Consider the following 21,003-nt stretch of genomic DNA (forward strand, 5'->3'; position numbering starts at 1 on the left):
CTAAAAATAAACTACTTCCATATATAGTAAAATAAAGTAGTTTTATTAAATCAACTAGTTCAACTACTAATTAATTAAGCACTTACTATAAATAAAATAGTTTTTTTAAATCAACTAGTTCAACTACTAATTAAGCATTTACTATAAATAAACTAGTCTAACTAGTTCAACTACTAATTAACCACCTCCACGGTGTCCGGAAGAAGAAGAAAAAGAGGAGAAGAAGAAAGGATTAACAGAGGAGAACATCGAAGAAAAAAAAGAAGAAAAAAAGAGAAGAAGAAGAAAGGAATAGAGGAGAAGAAGAAAAAAAATACTATTTTTCTTCTTCTCCTATTTCTTCCTCTTCTTCTCCTTCTTCTTCTCCTTCTTCCTCTCCTACTTCTTTTTCTTCTTCTTCTTCCTTCTTTCCTTCTTCATCTTTTCTTCCTTTTCCTTATTTTACTTTTTCCTCTACACTAACCTAAAATGCACTAAACTAAAATCGACATCTACTAACAATCTAAATAAAAAATTAATACATATATGAAAAAAAACAGGGGCTCACATCGGGGGCGGCCGGCGAGGGCGACGGCAGGGGCGGCGGAGGGCGACGACGACGGCGACGGGGGCGGAGGGCGACGGCGGGGGCGGCGGAGGGCGGCGGCGGGGGGCGGAGGGCGACGACGACGGCGACGGGGGCGGCTCGGGGGGCGGCGGAGGGCGACGGCGACGGGGGACGGCTCGGGGGCGGCGGAGGGCGGGGGGCAACTGACGATGAAATTGTGAAATTTTCACAAGTCCAGCTTATATACCCAAAGCATTGGTTCCGGTTCATGGCAAAAACCGGGACCAATGCCCCCCTTTAGTACCGGTTGGTGCCACGAACCGGGACCAAAGGTCAGTTTTCGGCAGACCAAAGGGCGGGAAACAACGACCTTTGGTTCTGGTTGGTGACACCAACCGGTACCAAAGGGGGGCATTCGTACCGGTTGGTGCCACGAAGCGGTTCCAATGCCCCCCTTTAGTCCCGGTTGGTGGCATCAACAGGGACCAAAGGCCTCGTGCTGCCCGTGCCCAAATGTTTTGTTCCACCTCGCTAGCTGAGAGGGGCGCGCATTGGTTTATAAGCCCCACTGCTGCACCCCTCTCGAGCTCCTCTCCATTGTAGGCTTTCGGGCCTAATTGTCACTGGTATGCCTGATGGGCCTATTGGGCCTTCTGTGAGCTTGAATCCTGGCCCATGAATGAGTTTCTAGTCGTATTCAGGTCGTGGAGGCCCAGTAGGTGGCATATTTTTTATTTTTCCCTGTTTTTTTTTCTTTTTTGCTTTATTTATTTTGTTTTGTTTCTACTTACAATAAAAAACTTATTTATTTTATTTTATTTTGTTTCTAATTACTTACTTATTTTACTTCATGATAATTCTTTTTGCTATTAAAGTTTCTAACAAAAAAAGTTCTTTATGAAAATTATTTTTACTTTTAATGATTTTGAACAGAAAATACTTTGATAATTTTAGTTGCATCAATTTTATATGTAATTTTAGTTTCAATAATACTAGAGGTTGCTTATAATGTTTTGAACAGAAAATACTCTGATAATTTTAGTTTCATAAATTTTATTTATGTTATTAAAGTTTATTTTATTTTATTTTGTTTCTACATATATATTTTATTAAAGTTTATATTATTTTGTTTCTAATTACTTATTTAATTTATTTTATGATAATTCTTTTTGCTATTAAAGTTTGTAACAAAAAAGTTCTTTATGAAAATTTTGTGAACTCCTGACTTTTTGTGTGTTCAAAATGCACCATTCAAAGCCACATCATCAATTTTCAACCCTTTCTGACTTCATTTGTTATCTTTCATGTTTACTGATTATTTTGAGCTATAAGACCCTAAAATTGAAAAGCATTTCAAATGAACACTGAAAAGGTGGAAATTTGGCATGGTATCATCATTTCATCCACATAGCATGTGCAAGAAAGTTGAGAGGGTTACGGCAAAAACTGGATGCACTTCGTGTACAAAACGGACAATCTCTTTCGAAGTATCAGGATTTCATACGGAAACTTGTCTGTTACAACAGACATTTTAAATGAACTACGAAAATGTTGAAAGTTGACATGGTATCATCATAATAGTTGTGGAGAGAAAGTCTTCACTTTTTCTTCGCTTGTCCGCCGGGACCCTTTCCAAAGATTACGTGTAAATCATTGACCATAGCAAGTACGTGATCACCGGTATGCATGGCGGGCTTCTTCCGGTGATCTGCCTCGCCTTTGAAATGCTTGCCTTTCTTTCGACATTGATGGTTGGTCGAAAGAAATCGACGATGTCCTAGGTACACATTCTTCCTGCATTTGTCCAGGTATATACTTTCGGTGTCAGCTAAACAGTGCGTGCATGCGTGATATCCCTTGTTTGTCTGTCCTGAAAGGTTACTGAGAGCGGGCCAATCGTTGATGGTTACAAACAACAACGCGTGCAGGCTAAATTCCTGTTGTTTGTGCTCATCCCACGCACGTACACCGTTTTCATTCCACAGCTGTAGAAGTTCTTCAACTAATGGCCTTAGGTACACATCAATGTCGTTGCCGGGTTGCTTAGGGTCTTGGATGAGAACTGGCATCATAATGAACTTCCGCTTCATGCACATCCAAGGAGGAAGGTTATACATACATAGAGTCACGGGTCAGGTGTTGTGCTTGCTGCTCTGCTCCCCGAAAGGATTAATGCCATCCGCGCTTAAAGCAAACCATACGTTCCTTGGGTCACCTGCAAACTCAGCCCGGTATTTTCTCTCGATTTTTCTCCACTACGACCCGTCAGCGGGTGCTCTCAACTTCCCGTCGTTCTTACGGTCCTCACTGTGCCATCGCATCAACTTGGCATGCTCTTTGTTTCTGAACAGTCGTTTCAACCGTGGTATTATAGGAGCATACCACATCACCATCGCAGGAACCCTCTTCCTGCGGGGCTCACCGTCAACATCACCATGGTCATTTCGTCTGATCTTATACCGCAATGCACCGCATATCGGGCATGCATTCAAATCCTTGTACGCACCACGGTAGAGGATGCAGTCATTAGGGCATGCATGTATCTTCTGCACCTCCAATCCTAGAGGGCATACGACCTTCTTTGCTACGTACATACTATTGGGCAATTCATTATCCTTTGGAAACTTCTTCAATATTTTCAGTAGCTTCTCAAATTCTTTGTCAGGCACAGCATTCTCTGCCTTCCACTCCAGCAATTCCAGTATGGTACCGAGCTTTGTATTGCCATCTTCGCAATTCGGGTATAACCCTTTTTTGTGATCCTCTAACATGCGATCGAACTTCAGTTTATCCTTTTGACTTTCGCATTGCGTCTTTGCATCGACAATGACCCGGGGGAGATCATCATCATCGGACACATCGTCTGGTTCCTCTTAATCTTCAGCAGCTTCCCCCGTTGCAGCATCATCGGGCACATCGTCTGGTTCATCTTGATTTTCAGCAGTTCCCCCCGTTGCAGCATCACCGTATTCAGGGGCACATAGTTGTCATCGCCCTCTTCTACTTCGACGTCTTCCGTCATAACCCCTATTTCTTCGTGCCTCGTCCAAACATTATAATGTGGCATGAAACCGTTGTAAAGCAGGTGGGTGTGCAGGATTTTCCGGTTAGAGTAAGACATCGTATTCCCACATTTAGGTCATGGACAACACATAAAATCATTCTGCTTGTTTGCCTCAGCCACTTCGAGAAATTAATGCACGCCCATAATGTACTCGGAGGTGTGTCTGTCACAGTACATCCATTGTCGGTTCATCCACGTGCATTATATATAATTATGTGTGTCAAAAGTAAGAAAATCAGACACGTATCTATCTAAAGTAAGATTATTTTTTCTTTCAGAAAGAAGATAAGAACAAGAGGCTCACCATGGTGGTGCCGGCGACGAGATCGGCATGGGCGATCGACGGCGGTGAAGACGGGGACGGGGCGTGACGGACCGCTAAACCTAGACAAATCTCGGGAATATGGAGTTCGGATGTCGAGCTTCGAGAGGACAAAACTTAACTAGCGTGGCTCGGGCATTTCATCGAACACCTCATGTGCATAGGAGGTGAGCTAGAGCACCCAAATGCGCTCCCCTCGCCGGCCAAAAAAACAGAGCAGTGTGGACTGCTCTGCTCGCCGGCGAGAGGGTATATATAGGCAACTCATTTGTCCCGGTTTGTGGCAGAAACCGGGACTAAAGGCCCCCCTTTTGTACCGGTTCTAGGCACGAATCGGGACCAATGGTTGTGGGCCAGGAGCGATGCTTATTGGTCCTGGTTCGTGCCTAGAACCGAGATAAATGGGTCCGCATAAACCGGAATGAATGCCTCCCGAGGCCCGGCCGGGCCCCTGGACGCACGAACCGGGATGTATGCCCCCATGGGTCCCGGGTCGTGACTGAACCAAGACTAATGGGTTTGGCAGGCTCGAATCAAAGCCCTATTTTCTACTAGTGTGTCTGTATAAACCGATATCAGTAATGATTGGTAATGAGGAGATGTGTAAAGTAGTCGGTGGTAGATTCTTCTATGTCATTTACGCCCAGTTCTTCTAGTCGTGATCACGATCGTTTCGTGTGTAATCTATTGCCTCCTCGTACGTACGTTCATCACCTGTATGCTGCTCTCTGCTCTAATTTGGAACAACGTCATATGAATCTGTGCTTCCTTTACATCTTGACATAAGCTGCCTGTAATGAAAGTATCATAAGTAATATTATACATACTAAATAAGCAATTTGATGAGATGACATAGAATTAAATGAAGCAAAAGATGGTTGAATATCATATCATGATACCGTATCATATTAAATGATGTGTTACTCCGTGTCATGCATGGTATTCCCTCCGTTCCAAAATATAAGTCTTTTTAGATATTTTAACAAATGACTACATACGAAGCAAAATAAGTGAATTTATACTCTAAAATATGTCTACATACATTCGTGTGTTGTAGTCCATTTAAAATTCTAAAAAGACTTATATTTAAAAATGGATGGAGTAATAAATATAATCATTTATGATATCAATATATAAAACTAAGCATTACGGATGTAGTATCATACACTAATATCATATATATAATATCAGTACATGATACTCTCTATTACAACCAGCCTAATACGTGTGAAATAATACAGATCTAGTTTCGCTCACCATCGGGGTGATTGTCCGATGAAAAAAGACCTATCCATGAATGAATGGAGTACGGTGCATGCATAGCCACACCTATACGGCACGTGTAAGATGAAGGGAGGTCGGTCAGTGCAGGGCATGGGCGCACGGCCACTGACCGCAAGGCGACACGAAGCGCGACAGAGGAAAGGACAATGGCCTCCCTTCGTAATGATTCGTCAGGCCAACTTCATCGCACGACCCTAAACAAACGTTCATTTTATCCAAATTCTGTCCATTTAGATACGATTTGAGGTTGTATCCGGACGTGTCCTGAAATACGGTGGCCGTGCATCCAACATGTGACCGCATCCATTTGCCCCATCCTGTCCGCGTCTATTTAAAAAACCAGTAGCAACGTTTCAAATGCCAAACCCTAGTTCGGGCCAGTGGCCCCGGTTCATCACGCCGGCAACAGAGCCAGCGGTCTACATGTCCATCGCCGGCATCAGCCAGCGGCCGGCAACACAGCCAGCCTCCAAAATGATTAGTTGTCCTCGCCGGCAACACAGCCAGCGGCCGGCAACACAGCCGGCCACCAAAATGAATGTTTTCTCGTCGGCACCAGCCAGCGGCCCAGCGGGCGGGCGGCACCCATGCCAGCCTCAAAAAAGAACGGCCACGGCCGATCGGACGACCTAATTCAGGCCTTCGGCTTTGAGCATCTCCTTCTGCTTGGCCTCGAACCAGGCCCTCGTCTTGTCGCTCATATTCGACAAGTCCACGCTCATGATCGCAAGGGCCACCTCCTTCGCTTTGGTGGCGGCGTTCGTGGCCTCGATGTCGAGCTGCCTGTGCCTGGCCTTGACGTTGTCGGCCTCGATGTCGAGCTGCCTTTGCCGCGCGGCCTCCAGCTCCTCGCGTTGGGCAGCGAACTTGGCCGCGGCGGCATTGACCTTGACGGCCGCTCTCCGTTCCCTCCTCTTCGTCGATTCCACGTCCAACTTGGCGATCTCCTCCGGCGTGCACTCCGACCACGGCTTCCTTAGCGCCTTCTTCTTCACCTTTGTGGGCGGGTCGACGGCCAGGCTGCCGGAACTCGGCGGGGCGTCGGCCATTGCCGGGGGAGAGAGGGGCGGCGGGAGGGACGTGGAAGGGTTTGGGGAAAATGGCGGCAAATGGGCGTGGGTGGGTTTTGGTTTCTTCCACCGACAGGCGGCCAGGGAAGGACAAGCGCGCGCGTCCTGCCCGTCCGCGCGCTGTCCGTTTCACCCCAAAACCGGCGCAAACTTGGACCGGGGATGGGTCGAAAGCGGACACAAAGCAGACAAAAGGCGCACTGAGCCGTCTCGTTTGTCCGTTTTACCTCAAACAGACGAAGGCGAACAGGATAGGGTCGCGCGGTGGAGTTGGCCTCAGGTCCCAACTGAACCCTACGTACAAAACAAATACCAAAACTCTACTTGCAGAAGCTCCTGTGTTTTCTTCTCCTGTTCTAACCGGACGCCATTCATCCGCTTCTGGCGTAGGTAGTGGATCGACCCTTGCCGGGCAGTACTTTTGGCACCGAGGAAATCACCGTATACAAAGCTAGCCAAGCTACCTTCCTTTGTTGATTGATCATGCCCAGATGCACCAGTACGAGTACGTGATCGGCCGATCGTTTTCGAGGATCAAACCGGCAGCTGCAGCCGCTGCACAAAAGCAGGGCAGGGACGCCGATCAAATTTCGGCCGAACACGTCAGATGATCCCGTTGTCACAACCGTTGAGCTCTCAGTGATGCTTAGTTGCCGATACAGGAAGCAGAACTCCTTGCAAACGTGAACTATCGTCTCACGATATACTTGCCTAGGCGGAAGACCTGACGTACAACGTACCCCGGCAAAGAAGCGGAATGTAGGTGCTGCAGTGTCGTCTTCGTCGCCGGTAGTGGCGACAATGGTGTCCAGAATGACTGCAGCTCCAGCGTCAACGCCATTAGGGCCAACGGATGGCGTGAGCTCTGAAGTGTGATTGATTGTTGGACAGTCGCCGCAGATGACCGACGACGGCAACGATGAGGCCTGAGTGCCTCACGAGGGTGGTCTCAGACGAGAGATTTTACATATAATGAAACAAACAAATGACCAAACTACCCAGCTAATCAGTGGTCAAGATAGTTCAAGACTACCTGGTCCCAACAGTAGTACGATGTACTATAAAAATCCTTTTTTTTACTTGCATGCAGTTTCCTCTGAAAAATCTATGTCATGCGATTAGGTTTGGAACCGACTAATAAGGAATCCCCTGAAGTTCCAATTGGGCCAGTCACTGTTTTTGCCGTGTCCAACAGAATCTCAGCTGCACGGAGCACGGTGAGAAACAAAGGCAGAAAGGACGCATTTGTGGAGGTGCAGCTCGATTGGATGTGCACAGACGGTGAATTGGTTCACGTACCTTGCTTGTGCGTGGTGACCGGTGAATGTGTGTGTTTCTCTAGACTAATGATTCTTCGCATTAGTGGAGCAAAATGTTTTGTAAGGCAAAATGAATCATGAGAGTGGATTAACGCTAAATGAAGAAAACACAAATTTGGAAAGGGAAATAATATTACCCAACTATGTGTAACATAACATAACATAAAATCTTGTATAGTAATATACTAAAATAAAAATAAAAAATGAAGCTTTTTAAGGAATAATGAATTGGTGGCATTGGTATTACCAAAAAAAAGAAAAATAGAAAATAAGACAAAATTTGCACACAATTTACCCATAAACAACAACTTTTATAACAGAGATAGAGAAGAAAAGGATGATGCACCTTGGTGGGCTAGAGAGAGGAGGGCACATGAATAAATGGGTAATGAGGATCAGCCCGTTTAAGGAATCGACTGACCCAAAAAAGCGACCAGTGAAAAAACACAAAATTTGAAGAAAAAAAGGAGCACGAATCTTGAAGCAGCAATCAATAGACACAAAACTCAACTAACCCAAATTTAAAAAATACAAGCACTTATATATATTTAAAGTGAATTAAGTTTCTACACTTGATAGTTTCTCATGAAAGAGGCACTTGCCAATAAATGCAAAAAATGTGGAAGCGCATGAGGAATGAAACCACCATGTGTTGGTACCTAGAAAATAACAAAATACCGCCAGACTGAAAAATAGTCACGGTTTGTGAAGCCGGCACACAGAGTGACAGAACCAACACGTTCTCCACGGTTCTAGAAACTTCACATACCGGAGGGAAGAAGAAAAGGCTGATCATCCACCCCCTGCTTAAGTGCTTGGAAGTGCCATGCAATTTGCCTGCAAAACACAGGGCCAGCTCAAACGCCGTTGCATCCAGAAATCTGCTGCACGTCTCGATCGATTTTAATGTGTTACTGTACGTACGCGAGGCTGTCTGCCTGTGGCATCTCCGCGCCAACCTTCTCATTGTCCATCACGCGCTACGTACAGGGCCGTCCTGCCCGCCCTATCTCCTCTCCTCTGGCGCCAACTCACCGGGCTGGCAAAGTTCGGAGAACCATCCAGCAGGCACGCCACGCTCGTCTCCTGGCCACTATATAAACCCCTCATGCCCTGCTCGTTCCACTCACACAAACACAAGCTTCCATCCAGCTCTCCTCCTCGTTAACCTTCTTCTAGTAACTGGGAGTGAGCTTAGTTTTGGGAGCACGAAACGCATGGCTCGCATGGCGGTTTCGGTGCTGGCCATCCTGCTCGCCTCGTGTGCCCTGGCGGCGGCGAGCTTCGACGACGAGTTCGACATCACCTGGGGCGACGGGCGAGGGAAGATCACGAACAATGGCCAGCTCCTCACGCTGGGGCTGGACAAGGTCTCCGGCTCCGGGTTCCAATCCAAGCACGAGTACCTCTTCGGCAAGATCGATATGCAGCTCAAGCTCGTCCCCGGCAACTCCGCCGGCACCGTCACCGCCTACTACGTAAGCGGCCCAACATCCATTCATTCCTCTGCTTCTTCTCGATCGGATGACACGCTTGCCTAACTGGGTTTGGTTTGGCGTATGAATGTGCAGCTGTCGTCGCAGGGGCCGACGCACGACGAGATCGACTTCGAGTTCCTGGGCAACGTCACCGGCGAGCCCTACACGCTGCACACCAACGTGTTCACGCAGGGGCAGGGCCAACGGGAGCAGCAGTTCCGCCTTTGGTTCGATCCCACCAATGACTTCCACACCTACTCCATCCTCTGGAACCCAAAGCACATCATGTAAGTTGGTCCATCGCCATTGCTCAACCTTCTTTTTTGCTTCAAGAACGCCGGCCATCTAGGTACTGCAGCACATGGACCGACCGATCAAATTGGTGTGAATAATGCAGCTTCATGGTGGATGATATGCCGATCAGGGACTTCAAGAACCTTGAGGGAAAGGGGATCGCCTTCCCCAAGAACCAGCCTATGCGCCTCTACTCCAGCCTCTGGAACGCCGACGACTGGGCCACGCAGGGCGGCCGCATCAAGACGGACTGGTCCCACGCGCCATTCTCCGCTTCCTACCGCGGCTTCAAGGCCGACGCGTGCGTGGTGACCGTGGGCGGCCGGCCGCGCTGCGGCGCCAGCGTGGGCACGGAGGTCGCCCCCGGCACCGGCGCGGCCGGCGAGTGGTACAACCAGGAGCTGGACCTGACTCGGCAGCAGCGGATGCGGTGGGTGCAGAGCAACTACATGATCTACAACTATTGCACCGACCCCAAACGCGTCGCCAAGGGCGTCCCCGCCGAGTGCTCCATGTAGTCCACATGTCCATCCAGCAAGCTAGCATTGGACCGTCGTCCGTGTATACGTCGATCGCCAGCGTAAGATGACCGGAGATAGGGAAGATGGGGGCGTCTGGAATGTATGATAAATAAGGACCGGTGTGGTAGATTATTTCTTGGGTTTGCTCCTTGTCACGTTCAATTCGTGTGTAATATATATGCCTCGTCTTGTGGATTGTCCTCTTATTCATGTGTTTATTGCTCCCTCTTCTACTTCGCCACGGATTATTCGTTGGTGGTACGTTTACTGTGTGGTCAACTCATCTTGAGCCCTTGACCAGCAGCTTCTTGGATAATTCACCCAGGTCACTCGAAACGTATGTCGGATCTGATAGAGCGTGTCTGGTTGTCTGCGTGAGGCCCAACCAGACATATGCGGGAAGAAAACAGATTGTTTGATTGGCTGCATACAGGTCTGCATGGCACGTTGTTTAAAGCATTCCTGGGCCTAGCTCTCTGGGAACGCTCGAATCGGCAGCTTCTCCAGAGCCAGGCCCGAGCGGTGCACGTGGGCAGCGGCGGCTGCACGCGCGCGGCCACGCTCGAGAAGCCGCGTTGCTTCCCGAAGCGTCGACAGTTATTAGCCTCACCGCTCCCTCTCCCCACTCTCCCAACTCACACCGGCGGCGGCGGATCAAAGGAGAGCAAGAAGACCACCGGACTCCATCACTGGCGAGCGGATCATCACCTGGCCCGCGGCAATGGCGGTAAGCACTTTTCTGTTCGTCATGCACTACTTTTTCGTGTTCGATCCGGCGGTAGATTCGATCCACGGCGGAGAGGGGAATGGGGAATAGAGGTAGATAAGCATGGCAGTTCATACTAGTTCATACGAGTTCATACTAGTTCATGCAAGATCGGAATAGAGATAGATGCGGATGGAGTTGAAGGGGAATTGGGGGATTGGGGGTACACAACATACACTGGCTAACCGCGGTGGCCGTTGAGATATGCGGAGCGGCGGCCGTTGAGGCGTGCGGAGCGGCGGGTCGAGTGGCTGGCCTTCATCTTCTTGTCCATCGCCGTGCAGGGCGGCGGGTCATCGTCGTTCTCAGCGGAGTTGAGGTCGATCTGCCAGGTACGACGGCCTGGCTCCGGCGCCGTCACTGGCATCTGCGCCGGTTCTTCCTCCTCCTTAGGCTCCCCACCGATGACCGTCGGCGGCACGATTGCCGCCTCCCAGCTGTACATTGGAGCACGGCGGTCATTAGGAGCCCAGTAGTTCTTGTACTTGGATCACTTCTTCCTCTGTTTAACGTCGTCGGAGACGGCCTAATTCTTGGCCCAACGAATGATGTCGACTGCCATCGCACCTTTCGCTGGCTTAGGAATCAACGTCTTCAACTCTTGTGAAGTGGCCCTCATGAGCACTGCATCAGATTTCTTCTGCATGTCAAGCATGGAGCCGAAATTCGAGCACACCTCCATGGTTTTCTCGAACTTGGTGCGGTCACCAGCCGACCACCCGAGGAAGAAGGCCCTCCAGCCAATACCCCAAGGGAAGGGGTTGGCGTTGGAGCTGGAGCTGGAGCTCATGGCGATGGAGAAGAGGAAGGTTGATAGTGAGAGAAGAGGGGGGTGGGTAAGTAGTGGTGGTCAGGGTGAGTACATATAGGCGCGATGGAGAGGACGAAGAGTGACAATCATGTCATTTAACTACGTGCTCTTCAATAAGCCATGAACTCCGTGTTGTGCCTGACTCCATGAATTGGGTGCATTTCGAGGAGAGCAATGAGATGGGCCCGGAGGTGCTCCCGGCCGTTGACAAGAAGGGCAAGGAGGTGGTTCATCTAATGCCCGAGGTGGTGCTGCCGCCCACCGCCGAGGAAGAACCGAAGACGCCAATGGTTGGCGACGACGAGCGCATGGAGGAGCCCCCCAGCAGCAAGCACCGCAACTACGACCACTACCACGAGGAGGGTGGCCCAACTCACTTCTGCAAGGTCATCCTGACACTGAAGCTTGAGTGCATCCTCATGCCCCTAGACTTCACCAAGCACTTCGCCGCGGTGCCGACGGAGTTCAAGCTGAGGGACAAAATCGGCTGCTCCTAGAGGATGACGGTGAAGATGTTGGACGACAGGATGATCCTAGATCAAGGTTGGGCCACCTTCGCCGCCGTTCATTAGATCAAGATCGGCTACATGGTGACGTTCAAGCTCCTGACTGTCGACACGCTCAAAGTCATCGTCTTCGACGACGATGACATTGAGGTGGTCAACAAGTGCGAGAAGCACGACGAAGCTTTCGCCACCAGGGACTAGGGCCGGGGCACGTCCTTCCTAAGTACTATTGAGTCTGCTTTATGGTTTACGCGTTGAATTGTTTGATCTATCGTTATGATGTGTGGTACTATGTTATCTAAACTATGTTGTTAAGTAGTTGATACTTTGTTATGCTCTGCTCTGCTTATGATGTGTGGTACATGGTTGTGCCGAAGTATGTTGGTAACCTCACCAACTAGCCAAAGAGGTTACCACACACCAGACGTTGCATACAACCAAACACCATGCCTTGGATTTGTCCACCAACATGCAGGCAACCAAACACCAGACAGTGTGGTTCAGCCTTGCAGACAACCAAACACCAGGCAGTGTGGTTCAGCCATGCAAACAAAGAGAACATGCAGACAACCAAACAAGTTGCAGATAATGCATTTGAGACTGCATTTGCATAGCGAAGCTGAGTTGAAAAGGCTATTGAGTGCAGCTACTATAGACTATGGCAACCAAATACGCCCATAGTGATACTGCCGACAATAAGCAGCTGGACGTGCATACATGCAAGGACAAGAAGCTCGGTCATAGGACACGGCCACTGCCTACAAGATCACTAGGAGTGAATGTTGGGGAACGTAGTAATTTCAAAAAATTTCCTACGCACACGCAAGATCATGGTGATGCATAGCAACGAGAGGGGAGAGTGTTGTCTATGTACCCTCGTAGACCAGAAGCGGAAGCGTTAGCACAACGCGGTTGATGTAGTCGTACGTCTTCACGGCCCGACCGATCAAGCACCGAAACTACGGCACCTCCGAGTTCTAGCACACGTTCAGCTCGATGACGATCCCCGGACTCCGATCCAGCAAAGTGTCAGGGAAGAGTTCCGTCAGCACGACGGCGTGGTGACGATCTTGATGTTCTACCGTCGCAGGGCTTCGCCTAAGCACCGCTACAATATTATCGAGGATTATGGTGGAGGGGGGCACCGCACACGGCTAAGAGAACGATCACGAAGATCAACTTGTGTGTCTAGAGGTGCCCCCTGCCCCTGTATATAAAGGAGCAAGGGGGGGAGGCCGGCCGGCCCTTGAGGCGCGCCAAGGAGGGGGGAGTCCTCCTCCTAGCAGGAGTAGGACTCCCCTTTCCTAGTCCAACTAGGAAGAGGGAAGGGGGAAGGAAAGAGAGGGAGAGGGAGAGGGAAAGAGGGGCCGCGCCCCCCTCCCCTAGTCCAATTCAAACTCCCCATGGGAGGGGGCGTGCCACCTCCTGGGCTGCTGCCCTCTCTCTCCCCTCAGGCCCACTAAGGCCCAATACTTCCCCGGGGGGTTCCGGTAACCCTTCCGGCACTCCGGTTTTCTCCGAAATCACCCGAAACACTTTCGGTGTCCGAATATAGCCGTCCAATATATCGATCTTTATGTCTCGACCATTTCGAGACTCCTCGTCATGTCCGTGATCATATCCGGGACTCCGAACAACCTTCGGTACATAAAAATATATAAACTTATAATGAAACTGTCATCGTAACGTTAAGCGTGCGGACCCTACGGGTTCAAGAACAATGTAGACATGACCAAGACACGTCTCCGGTCAATAACCAATAGCGGAACCTGGATGCTCATATTGGTTCCCACATATTCTACGAAGATCTTTTATCGGTCAGACCGCATAACAACATACGTTGTTCCCTTTGTTATCGGTATGTTACTTGCCCGAGATTTGATCGTCGGTATCTCAATACCTAGTTCAATCTCGTTACCGGCAAGTCTCTTTACTCGTTCCGTAATACATCATCCCGCAACTAACTTATTAGTTGCAGTGCTTGCAAGGCTTATGTGATGTGCATTACCGAGAGGGCCCAGAGATACCTCTCCGACAATCGGAGTGACAAATCCTAATCTCGAAATACGCCAACCCAACAAGTACCTTCGGAGACACCTGTAGAGCACCTTTATAATCACCCAGTTACGTTGTGACGTTTGGTGGCACACAAAGTGTTCCTCCGGTAAACGGGAGTTGCATAATCTCATAGTCATAGGAACATGTATAAGTCATGAAGAAAGCAATAGCAACAAACTAAACGATCAAGTGCTATGCTAACGGAATGGGTCAAGTCAATCACATCATTCTCCTAATGATGTGATCCCATTAATCAAACGACAACTCATGTCTATGGTTAGGAAACATAACCATCTTTGATCAACGAGCTAGTCAAGTAGAGGCATACTAGTGACACTATGTTTGTCTATGTATTCACACATGTATTATGTTTCCGGTTAACATGAATAATAAACATTTACCATGATATAAGGAAATAAATAATAACTTTATTATTGCCTCAAGGGCATATTTCCTTCAGTCTCCCACTTGCACTAGAGTCAATAATCTAGATTACACAGTAATGATTCTGACACCCATGGAGCCTTGGTGCTAATCATGTTTTGCTCGTGGTAGAGGCTTAGTCAGCGGGTCTGCAACATTCAGATCCGCATGTATCTTGCAAATTTCTATTTCTCCCACTTGGACTAAATCCCGAATGGAATTGAAGCTTCTCTTGATGTGCTTGGTTCTCTTGTGAAATCTGGATTCCTTTGCCAAGGCAATTGCAACAGTATTGTCACAAAATATTTTTATTAGACCCCATGCACTAGGTATGACACCTAGATCGGATATGAACTCCTTCATCCAGACTCCTTCATTTGCTGCTTCCAAAGCAGCTATGTACTCGGCTTCACATGTAGATCCCGCCACGACGCTTTGTTTAGAACTGCACCAACTGACAGCTCCACCGTTTAGTAAAAACACGTATCTGGTTTGCGATTTAGAATCGTCCGGATCAGTGTCAAAACTTGCATCAACGTAACCATTTACGATGAGCTCTTTGTCACCTCCATATATGAGAAACATATCCTTAGTCCTTTTCAGGTATTTCAGGATGTTCTTGACCGCTGTCCAGTGATCCACTCCTGGATTACTTTGGTACCTCCCTGCTAGACTTATAGCAAGGCACACATCAGGTCTGGTACACAACATTGCATACATGATAGAGCCTATGGCTGAAGCATAGGGAACATCTTTCATTTTCTCTCTATCTTCTGCGGTGGTCGAACATTGAGTCTTACTCAATTTCACACCTTGTAACACAGGCAAGAACCCTTTATTTGCTTGATCCATTTTGAACTTCTTCAAAACTTTGTCAAGGTATGTGCTTTGTGAAAGTCCAATTAAGCGTCTTGATCTATCTCTACAGATCTTAATGCCCAATATGTAAGCAGCTTCACCGAGGTCTTTCATTGAAAAACTCTTATTCAAGTATCCCTTTATGCTATTCAGAAATTCTATATCATTTCCAATCAATAATATGTCATCCACATATAATATCAGAAATGCTACAAAGCTCCCACTCACTTTCTTGTAAATACAGACTTCTCCAAAAGTCTGTACAAAACCAAATGCTTTGATCACACTATGAAAGCGTTTATTCCAACTTCGAGAGGCTTGCACCAGTCCATAAATGGATCGCTGGAGCTTGCACACTTTGTTAGCTCCCTTTGGATCGACAAAACCTTCTGGTTGCATCATATACAACTCTTCTTCCATAAATCCATTCAGGAATGCAGTTTTGACATCCATTTGCCTAATTTCATAATCATAAAATGCGGCAATTGCTAACATGATTCGGACAGACTTAAGCATCGCTACGGGTGAGAAGGTCTCATCGTAGTCAATCCCTTGAACTTGTCAAAAACCTTTTGCAACAAGTCGAGCTTTATAGACAGTAACATTACCGTCAACGTCAGTCTTCTTCTTGAAGATCCATTTATTCTCAATTGCTTGCCGATCAACGGGCAAGTCAACCAAAGTCCACACTTTGTTCTCATACATGGATCCCATCTCAGATTTCATGGCTTCTAGCCATTTTGCGGAATCTGGGCTCACCATCGCTTCTTCATAGTTCGTAGGTTCATCATGATCTAGTAGCATGACTTCTAGAACAGGATTACCGTACCACTCTGGTGCGGATCTTACTCTGGTTGATCTACGAGGTTCGGTAGTAACTTGATCTGAAGTTTCATGATCATTATCATTAGCTTCCTCACTAATTGGTGTAGGTGTCACAGAAACCGGTTTCTGTGATGTACTGCTTTCCAATAAGGGAGTAGGTACAGTTACCTCATCAAATTCTACTTTTCTCCCACTCACTTCTTTCGAGAGAAACTCCTTCTCTAGAAAAACTCCGCCTCTAGAAAAACTCCGAATTTAGCAACAAAAGTCTTGCCTTCGAATCTGTGATAGAAGGTGTACCCAACAGTCTCCTTTGGGTATCCTATGAAGACACATTTCTCCGATTTGGGTTCGAGCTTATCAGGTTGAAGCTTTTTCACATAAGCATCGCAGTCCCAAACTTTCAGAAACGACAACTTTGGTTTCTTGCCAAACCACAGTTCATAAGGCGTCATCTCAACGGATTTCGATGGTGTCCTATTTAACGTGAATGCAGCCGTCTCTAAAGCATAACCCCAAAATGATAATGGTAAATCAGTAAGAGACATCATAGATCGCACCATATCTAATAAGGTACGATTACGACGTTCGGTCACATCATTACGCTGTGGTGTTCCGGGTGGCGTGAGTTGCGAAACTATTCCGCATTGTTTCAAATGTAGACCAAACTCGTAACTCAAATATTCTCCTCCACGATCAGATCGTAGAAACTTTATTTTCTTGTTACGATGATTTTCAACTTCACTCTGAAATTCTTTGAACCTTTCAAATGTTTCAGACTTATGTTTCATTAAGTAGATATACCCATATCTGCTTAAATCATCTGTGAAGGTGAGAAAATAACGATATCCGCCATGAGCCTCAACATTCATTGGACCACATACATCTGTATGCATGATTTCCAACAAATCTGTTGCTCTCTCCATAGTACCGGAGAACGACGTTTTAGTCATCTTACCCATGAGGCACGGTTTGCAAGTACCAAGTGATTCATAATCAAGTGGTTCTAAAAGTCCATCAGTGTGGAGTTTCTTCATGCGCTTTATACCGATATGACCTAAACGACAGTGCCACAAATAAGTTGCACTATCATTATCAACTCCGCATCTTTTGATTTCAACATTATGAATATGTGTATCACTGAAGGAAATATGCCCTAGAGGCAATAATAAAGTTATTATTTATTTCCTTATAATCATGATAAATGTTTATTATTCATGCTAGAATTGTATTAACTGGAAACATAATACATGTGTGAATACATAGACAAACAAAGTGTCACTAGTATGCCTCTACTTGACTAGCTCGTTAATCAAAGATGGTTATGTTTCCTGACCATGAACAATGAGTTGTTATTTGATTAACGAGGTCACATCATTAGTTGAATGATCTGATTGACATGACCCATTCCATTAGCTTAGCACCCGATCATTTAGTATGTTGCTATTGCTTTCTTCATGACTTATACATGTTCCTATGACTATGAGATTATGCAACTCCCGTTTGCCGGAGGAACACTTTGGGTGCTACCAAACGTCACAACGTAACTGGGTGATTATAAAGGAGCATTACAGGTGTCTCCAAAGGTAGATGTTGGGTTGGCGTATTTCGAGATTAGGATTTGTCACTCCGATTGTCGGAGAGGTATCTCTGGGCCCTCTCGGTAATACACATCACATAAGCCTTGCAAGCATTACAACTAATATGTTAGTTGTGAGATGATGTATTACGGAACGAGTAAAGAGACTTGACCGGTAATGATATTGAACTAGGTATTGGATATCAACGATCGAATCTCAGGCAAGTAACATACCGATGACAAAGGGAACAACGTATGTTGTTATGCGGTCTGACCGATAAAGATCTTCGTAGAATATGTAGGAGCCAATATGGGCATCCAGGTCCCGCTATTGGTTATTGACCGGAGACGTGTCTCGGTCATGTCTACATTGTTCTCGAACCCGTAGGGTCCGCACGCTTAAGGTTACGATGACAGTTATATTATGAGTTTATGCATTTTGATGTACCGAAGGTTGTTCGGAGTCCCGGATGTGATTACGGACATGACGAGGAGTCTCAAAATGGTCGAGACATAAAGATTGATATATTGGAAGCCTATGTTTGGATATCAGAAGTGTTCCGGGTGAAATCGGGATTTTACCGGAGTACCGGGAGGTTACCGGAACCCCCCGGGAGACATATGGACCTTAATGGGCCTTAGTGGAAAGGTGAAAGGGCTGCCCATAAGGGCTGCGCGCCTCCCCCCTCCCCTAGTCCTATTAGGACTAGGAGAGGTGGCCGGCCACCCCTCTCCCTCTTTCCCCCTTGGGAATCCTAGTTGGAATAGGATTGGGGGGGGGGGAGTCCTACTCCCGGAAGGAGTAGGACTCCTCCTGCGCCCTCCTCCTAGGCCGGCGCCCCCCTCCCCCTTGGCTCCTTTATATACTGAGGCAGAGGCACCCCAGAAACACACAAGTTGATCCACGTGATCTATTCCTTAGCCGTGTGCGGTGCCCCCTGCCACCATATTCCTCGATAATACTGTAGTGGAGTTTAGGCGAAGCCCTGCTGCTGTAGTTCATCAAAATCGTCACCACGCCGTCGTGCTGACGGAACTCTTCCCCGACACTTTGCTGGATCGGAGTCCGGGGATCGTCATCGGGCTGAACGTGTGCTCGAACTCGGAGGTGCCGTAGTTTCGGTGCTTGATCGGTTGGATCGTGAAGACGTACGACTACTTCCTCTACATTGCGTCAACGCTTCCGCAGTCGGTCTATGTTGGGTACGTAGACAACACTCTCCCCTCTCGTTGCTATGCATCACATGATCTTGCGTGTGCGTAGGAATTTTTTTGAAATTACTATGAAACCCAACAGTGGCATCCGAGCCTAGGTTATTTATGTTGATGTTATATGCACGAGTAGAACACAAGTGAGTTGTGGGCGATATAAGTCATACTGCCTACCAGCATGTCATACTTTGGTTCGGCGGCATTGTTGGACGAGACGACCCGGACCAACCTTACGCGTACGCTTACGCGAGACCGGTTCCCTCGACGTGCTTTCCACATAGATGGCTTGCGGGCGACTGTCTCTCCAACTTTAGTTGAACCAAGTATGGCTACGCCCGGTCCTTGCGAAGGTTAAAACGGAGTCTATTTGACAAACTATCGTTGTGGTTTTGATGCGTAGGTGAGATTGGTTCTTACTTAAGCCCGTAGCAGCCACGTAAAACTTGCAACAACAAAGTAGAGGACGTCTAACTTGTTTTTGTAGGGCATGTTGTGATGTGATATGGTCAAGGCATGATGCTGAATTTTATTGTATGAGATGATCATGTTTTGTAACCGAGTTATCGGCAACTGGCAGGAGCCATATGGTTGTCGCTTTATTGTATGCAATGCAATCGCGATGTAATGCTTTACTTTATTACTAAACGGTAGTGATAGTCGTGGAAGCATAAGATTGGCGAGACGACAATGATGCTACGATGGAGATCAAGGTGTCGCGCCGGTGACGATGGTGATCATGACGGTGCTTCAGAGATGGAGATCACAAGCACAAGATGATGATGGCCATATCATATCACTTAAATTGATTGCATGTGATGTTTATCCTTTTATGCATCTTATCTTGCTTTGATTGACGATAGCATTACAAGATGATCTCTCACTAAAATTATCAAGAAGTGTTCTCCCTGAGTATGCACCGTTGCCAAAGTTCGTCGTGCCCAGACACCACGTGATGATCGGGTGTGATAAGCTCTACGTCCATCTACAACGGGTGCAAGCCAGTTTTGCACACGCAGAATACTCAGGTTAAACTTGACGAGCCTAGCATATGCAGATATGGCCTCGGAACACGGAGACCGAAAGGTCGAGCGTGAATCATATAGTAGATATGATCAACATAACGATGTTCACCATTGAAAACTACTCCATCTCACGTGATGATCGGTTATGGTTTAGTTGATTTGGATCACGTAATCACTTAGAAGATTAGAGGGATGTCTATCTAAGTGGGAGTTCTTAAGTAATTTGATTAATTGAACTTAAACTTATCATGAACTTAGTCCTTGATAGTATCTTGCTTGTTTGTGTTGATTGTAGATAGATGGCTCGTGCTGTTGTTCCGTTGAATTTTAATGCGTTCCTTGAGAAAGCAAAGTTGAAAGATGATGGTAGCAATTACACGGACTGGGTCCGTAACTTGAGGATTATCCTCATTGCTGCTCAGAAGAATTACGTCCTGAAAGCACCGCCGGGTGCCAGGCCTGCTGCTGGAGCAACACCAGATGCTATGAACGTCTGGCAGAGCAAAGCTGATGACTACTCGATAGTTCAGTGTGCCATGCTTTACGGCTTAGAATCGGGACTTCAACGACGTTTTGAACGTCATGGAGCATATGAGATGTTCCAGGAGTTGAAGTTAATATTTCGAGCAAATGCCCGAATTGAGAGATATGAAGTCTCCAATAAGTTCTATAGCTGCAAAATGGAGGAGAACAGTTCTGTCAGTGAGCATATACTCAAAATGTCTGGGTATAATAATCACTTGATTCAATTGGGAGTTAATCTTCCGGATGATTGCGTCATTGACAGAATTCTCCAATCACTGCCACCAAGCTACAAGAGCTTCGTGATGAACTATAATATGCAAGGGATGAACAAGACTATTCCCGAGCTCTTCGCAATGCTGAAAGCTGCGGAGGTAGAAATCAAGAAGGAGCATCAAGTGTTGATGGTTAACAAGACCACTAGTTTCAAGAAAAAGGGCAAAGGGAAGAAGAAAGGGAACTTCAAGAAGAACGGCAAGCAAGTTGCTGCTCAGGAGAAGAAACCCAAGTCTGGACCTAAGC

The 21,003-nt window shown here is 47.2% G+C and overlaps 1 protein-coding gene and 1 pseudogene across 2 annotated transcripts; one reads left to right on the forward strand and one right to left on the reverse strand.

Annotated features, from left to right (window-relative positions):
- The first annotated feature begins 8,712 nt into the window (after nt 1-8,712).
- Nucleotides 8,713-10,103, forward strand: LOC125520725 (putative xyloglucan endotransglucosylase/hydrolase protein 23). 2 transcript variants are annotated; one of them, XM_048685715.2, is made up of 3 exons: nt 8,713-9,084; nt 9,178-9,371; nt 9,482-10,103. In XM_048685715.2, exons 1-3 carry the CDS (start codon nt 8,824-8,826, stop codon nt 9,894-9,896), a joined length of 870 nt encoding a protein of 289 aa, XP_048541672.1. In that variant the 5' UTR covers nt 8,713-8,823; the 3' UTR covers nt 9,897-10,103. The 2 variants fall into 2 exon arrangements, with proteins under 2 accessions (XP_048541672.1, XP_048541673.1); XM_048685716.2 differs by having other exon boundaries at nt 9,509-10,103.
- A 743-nt stretch (nt 10,104-10,846) lies between these two features.
- LOC147960762 (uncharacterized) lies at nt 10,847-11,347 on the reverse strand (annotated as a pseudogene).
- Nucleotides 11,348-21,003: the final 9,656 nt, after the last annotated feature.

This window comes from Triticum urartu, chromosome 7A (genome assembly GCF_056163025.1).
Source record: "Triticum urartu cultivar PI428250 chromosome 7A, HENAU_Tu73, whole genome shotgun sequence".
Taxonomy (NCBI): Eukaryota; Viridiplantae; Streptophyta; class Magnoliopsida; order Poales; family Poaceae; genus Triticum; species Triticum urartu.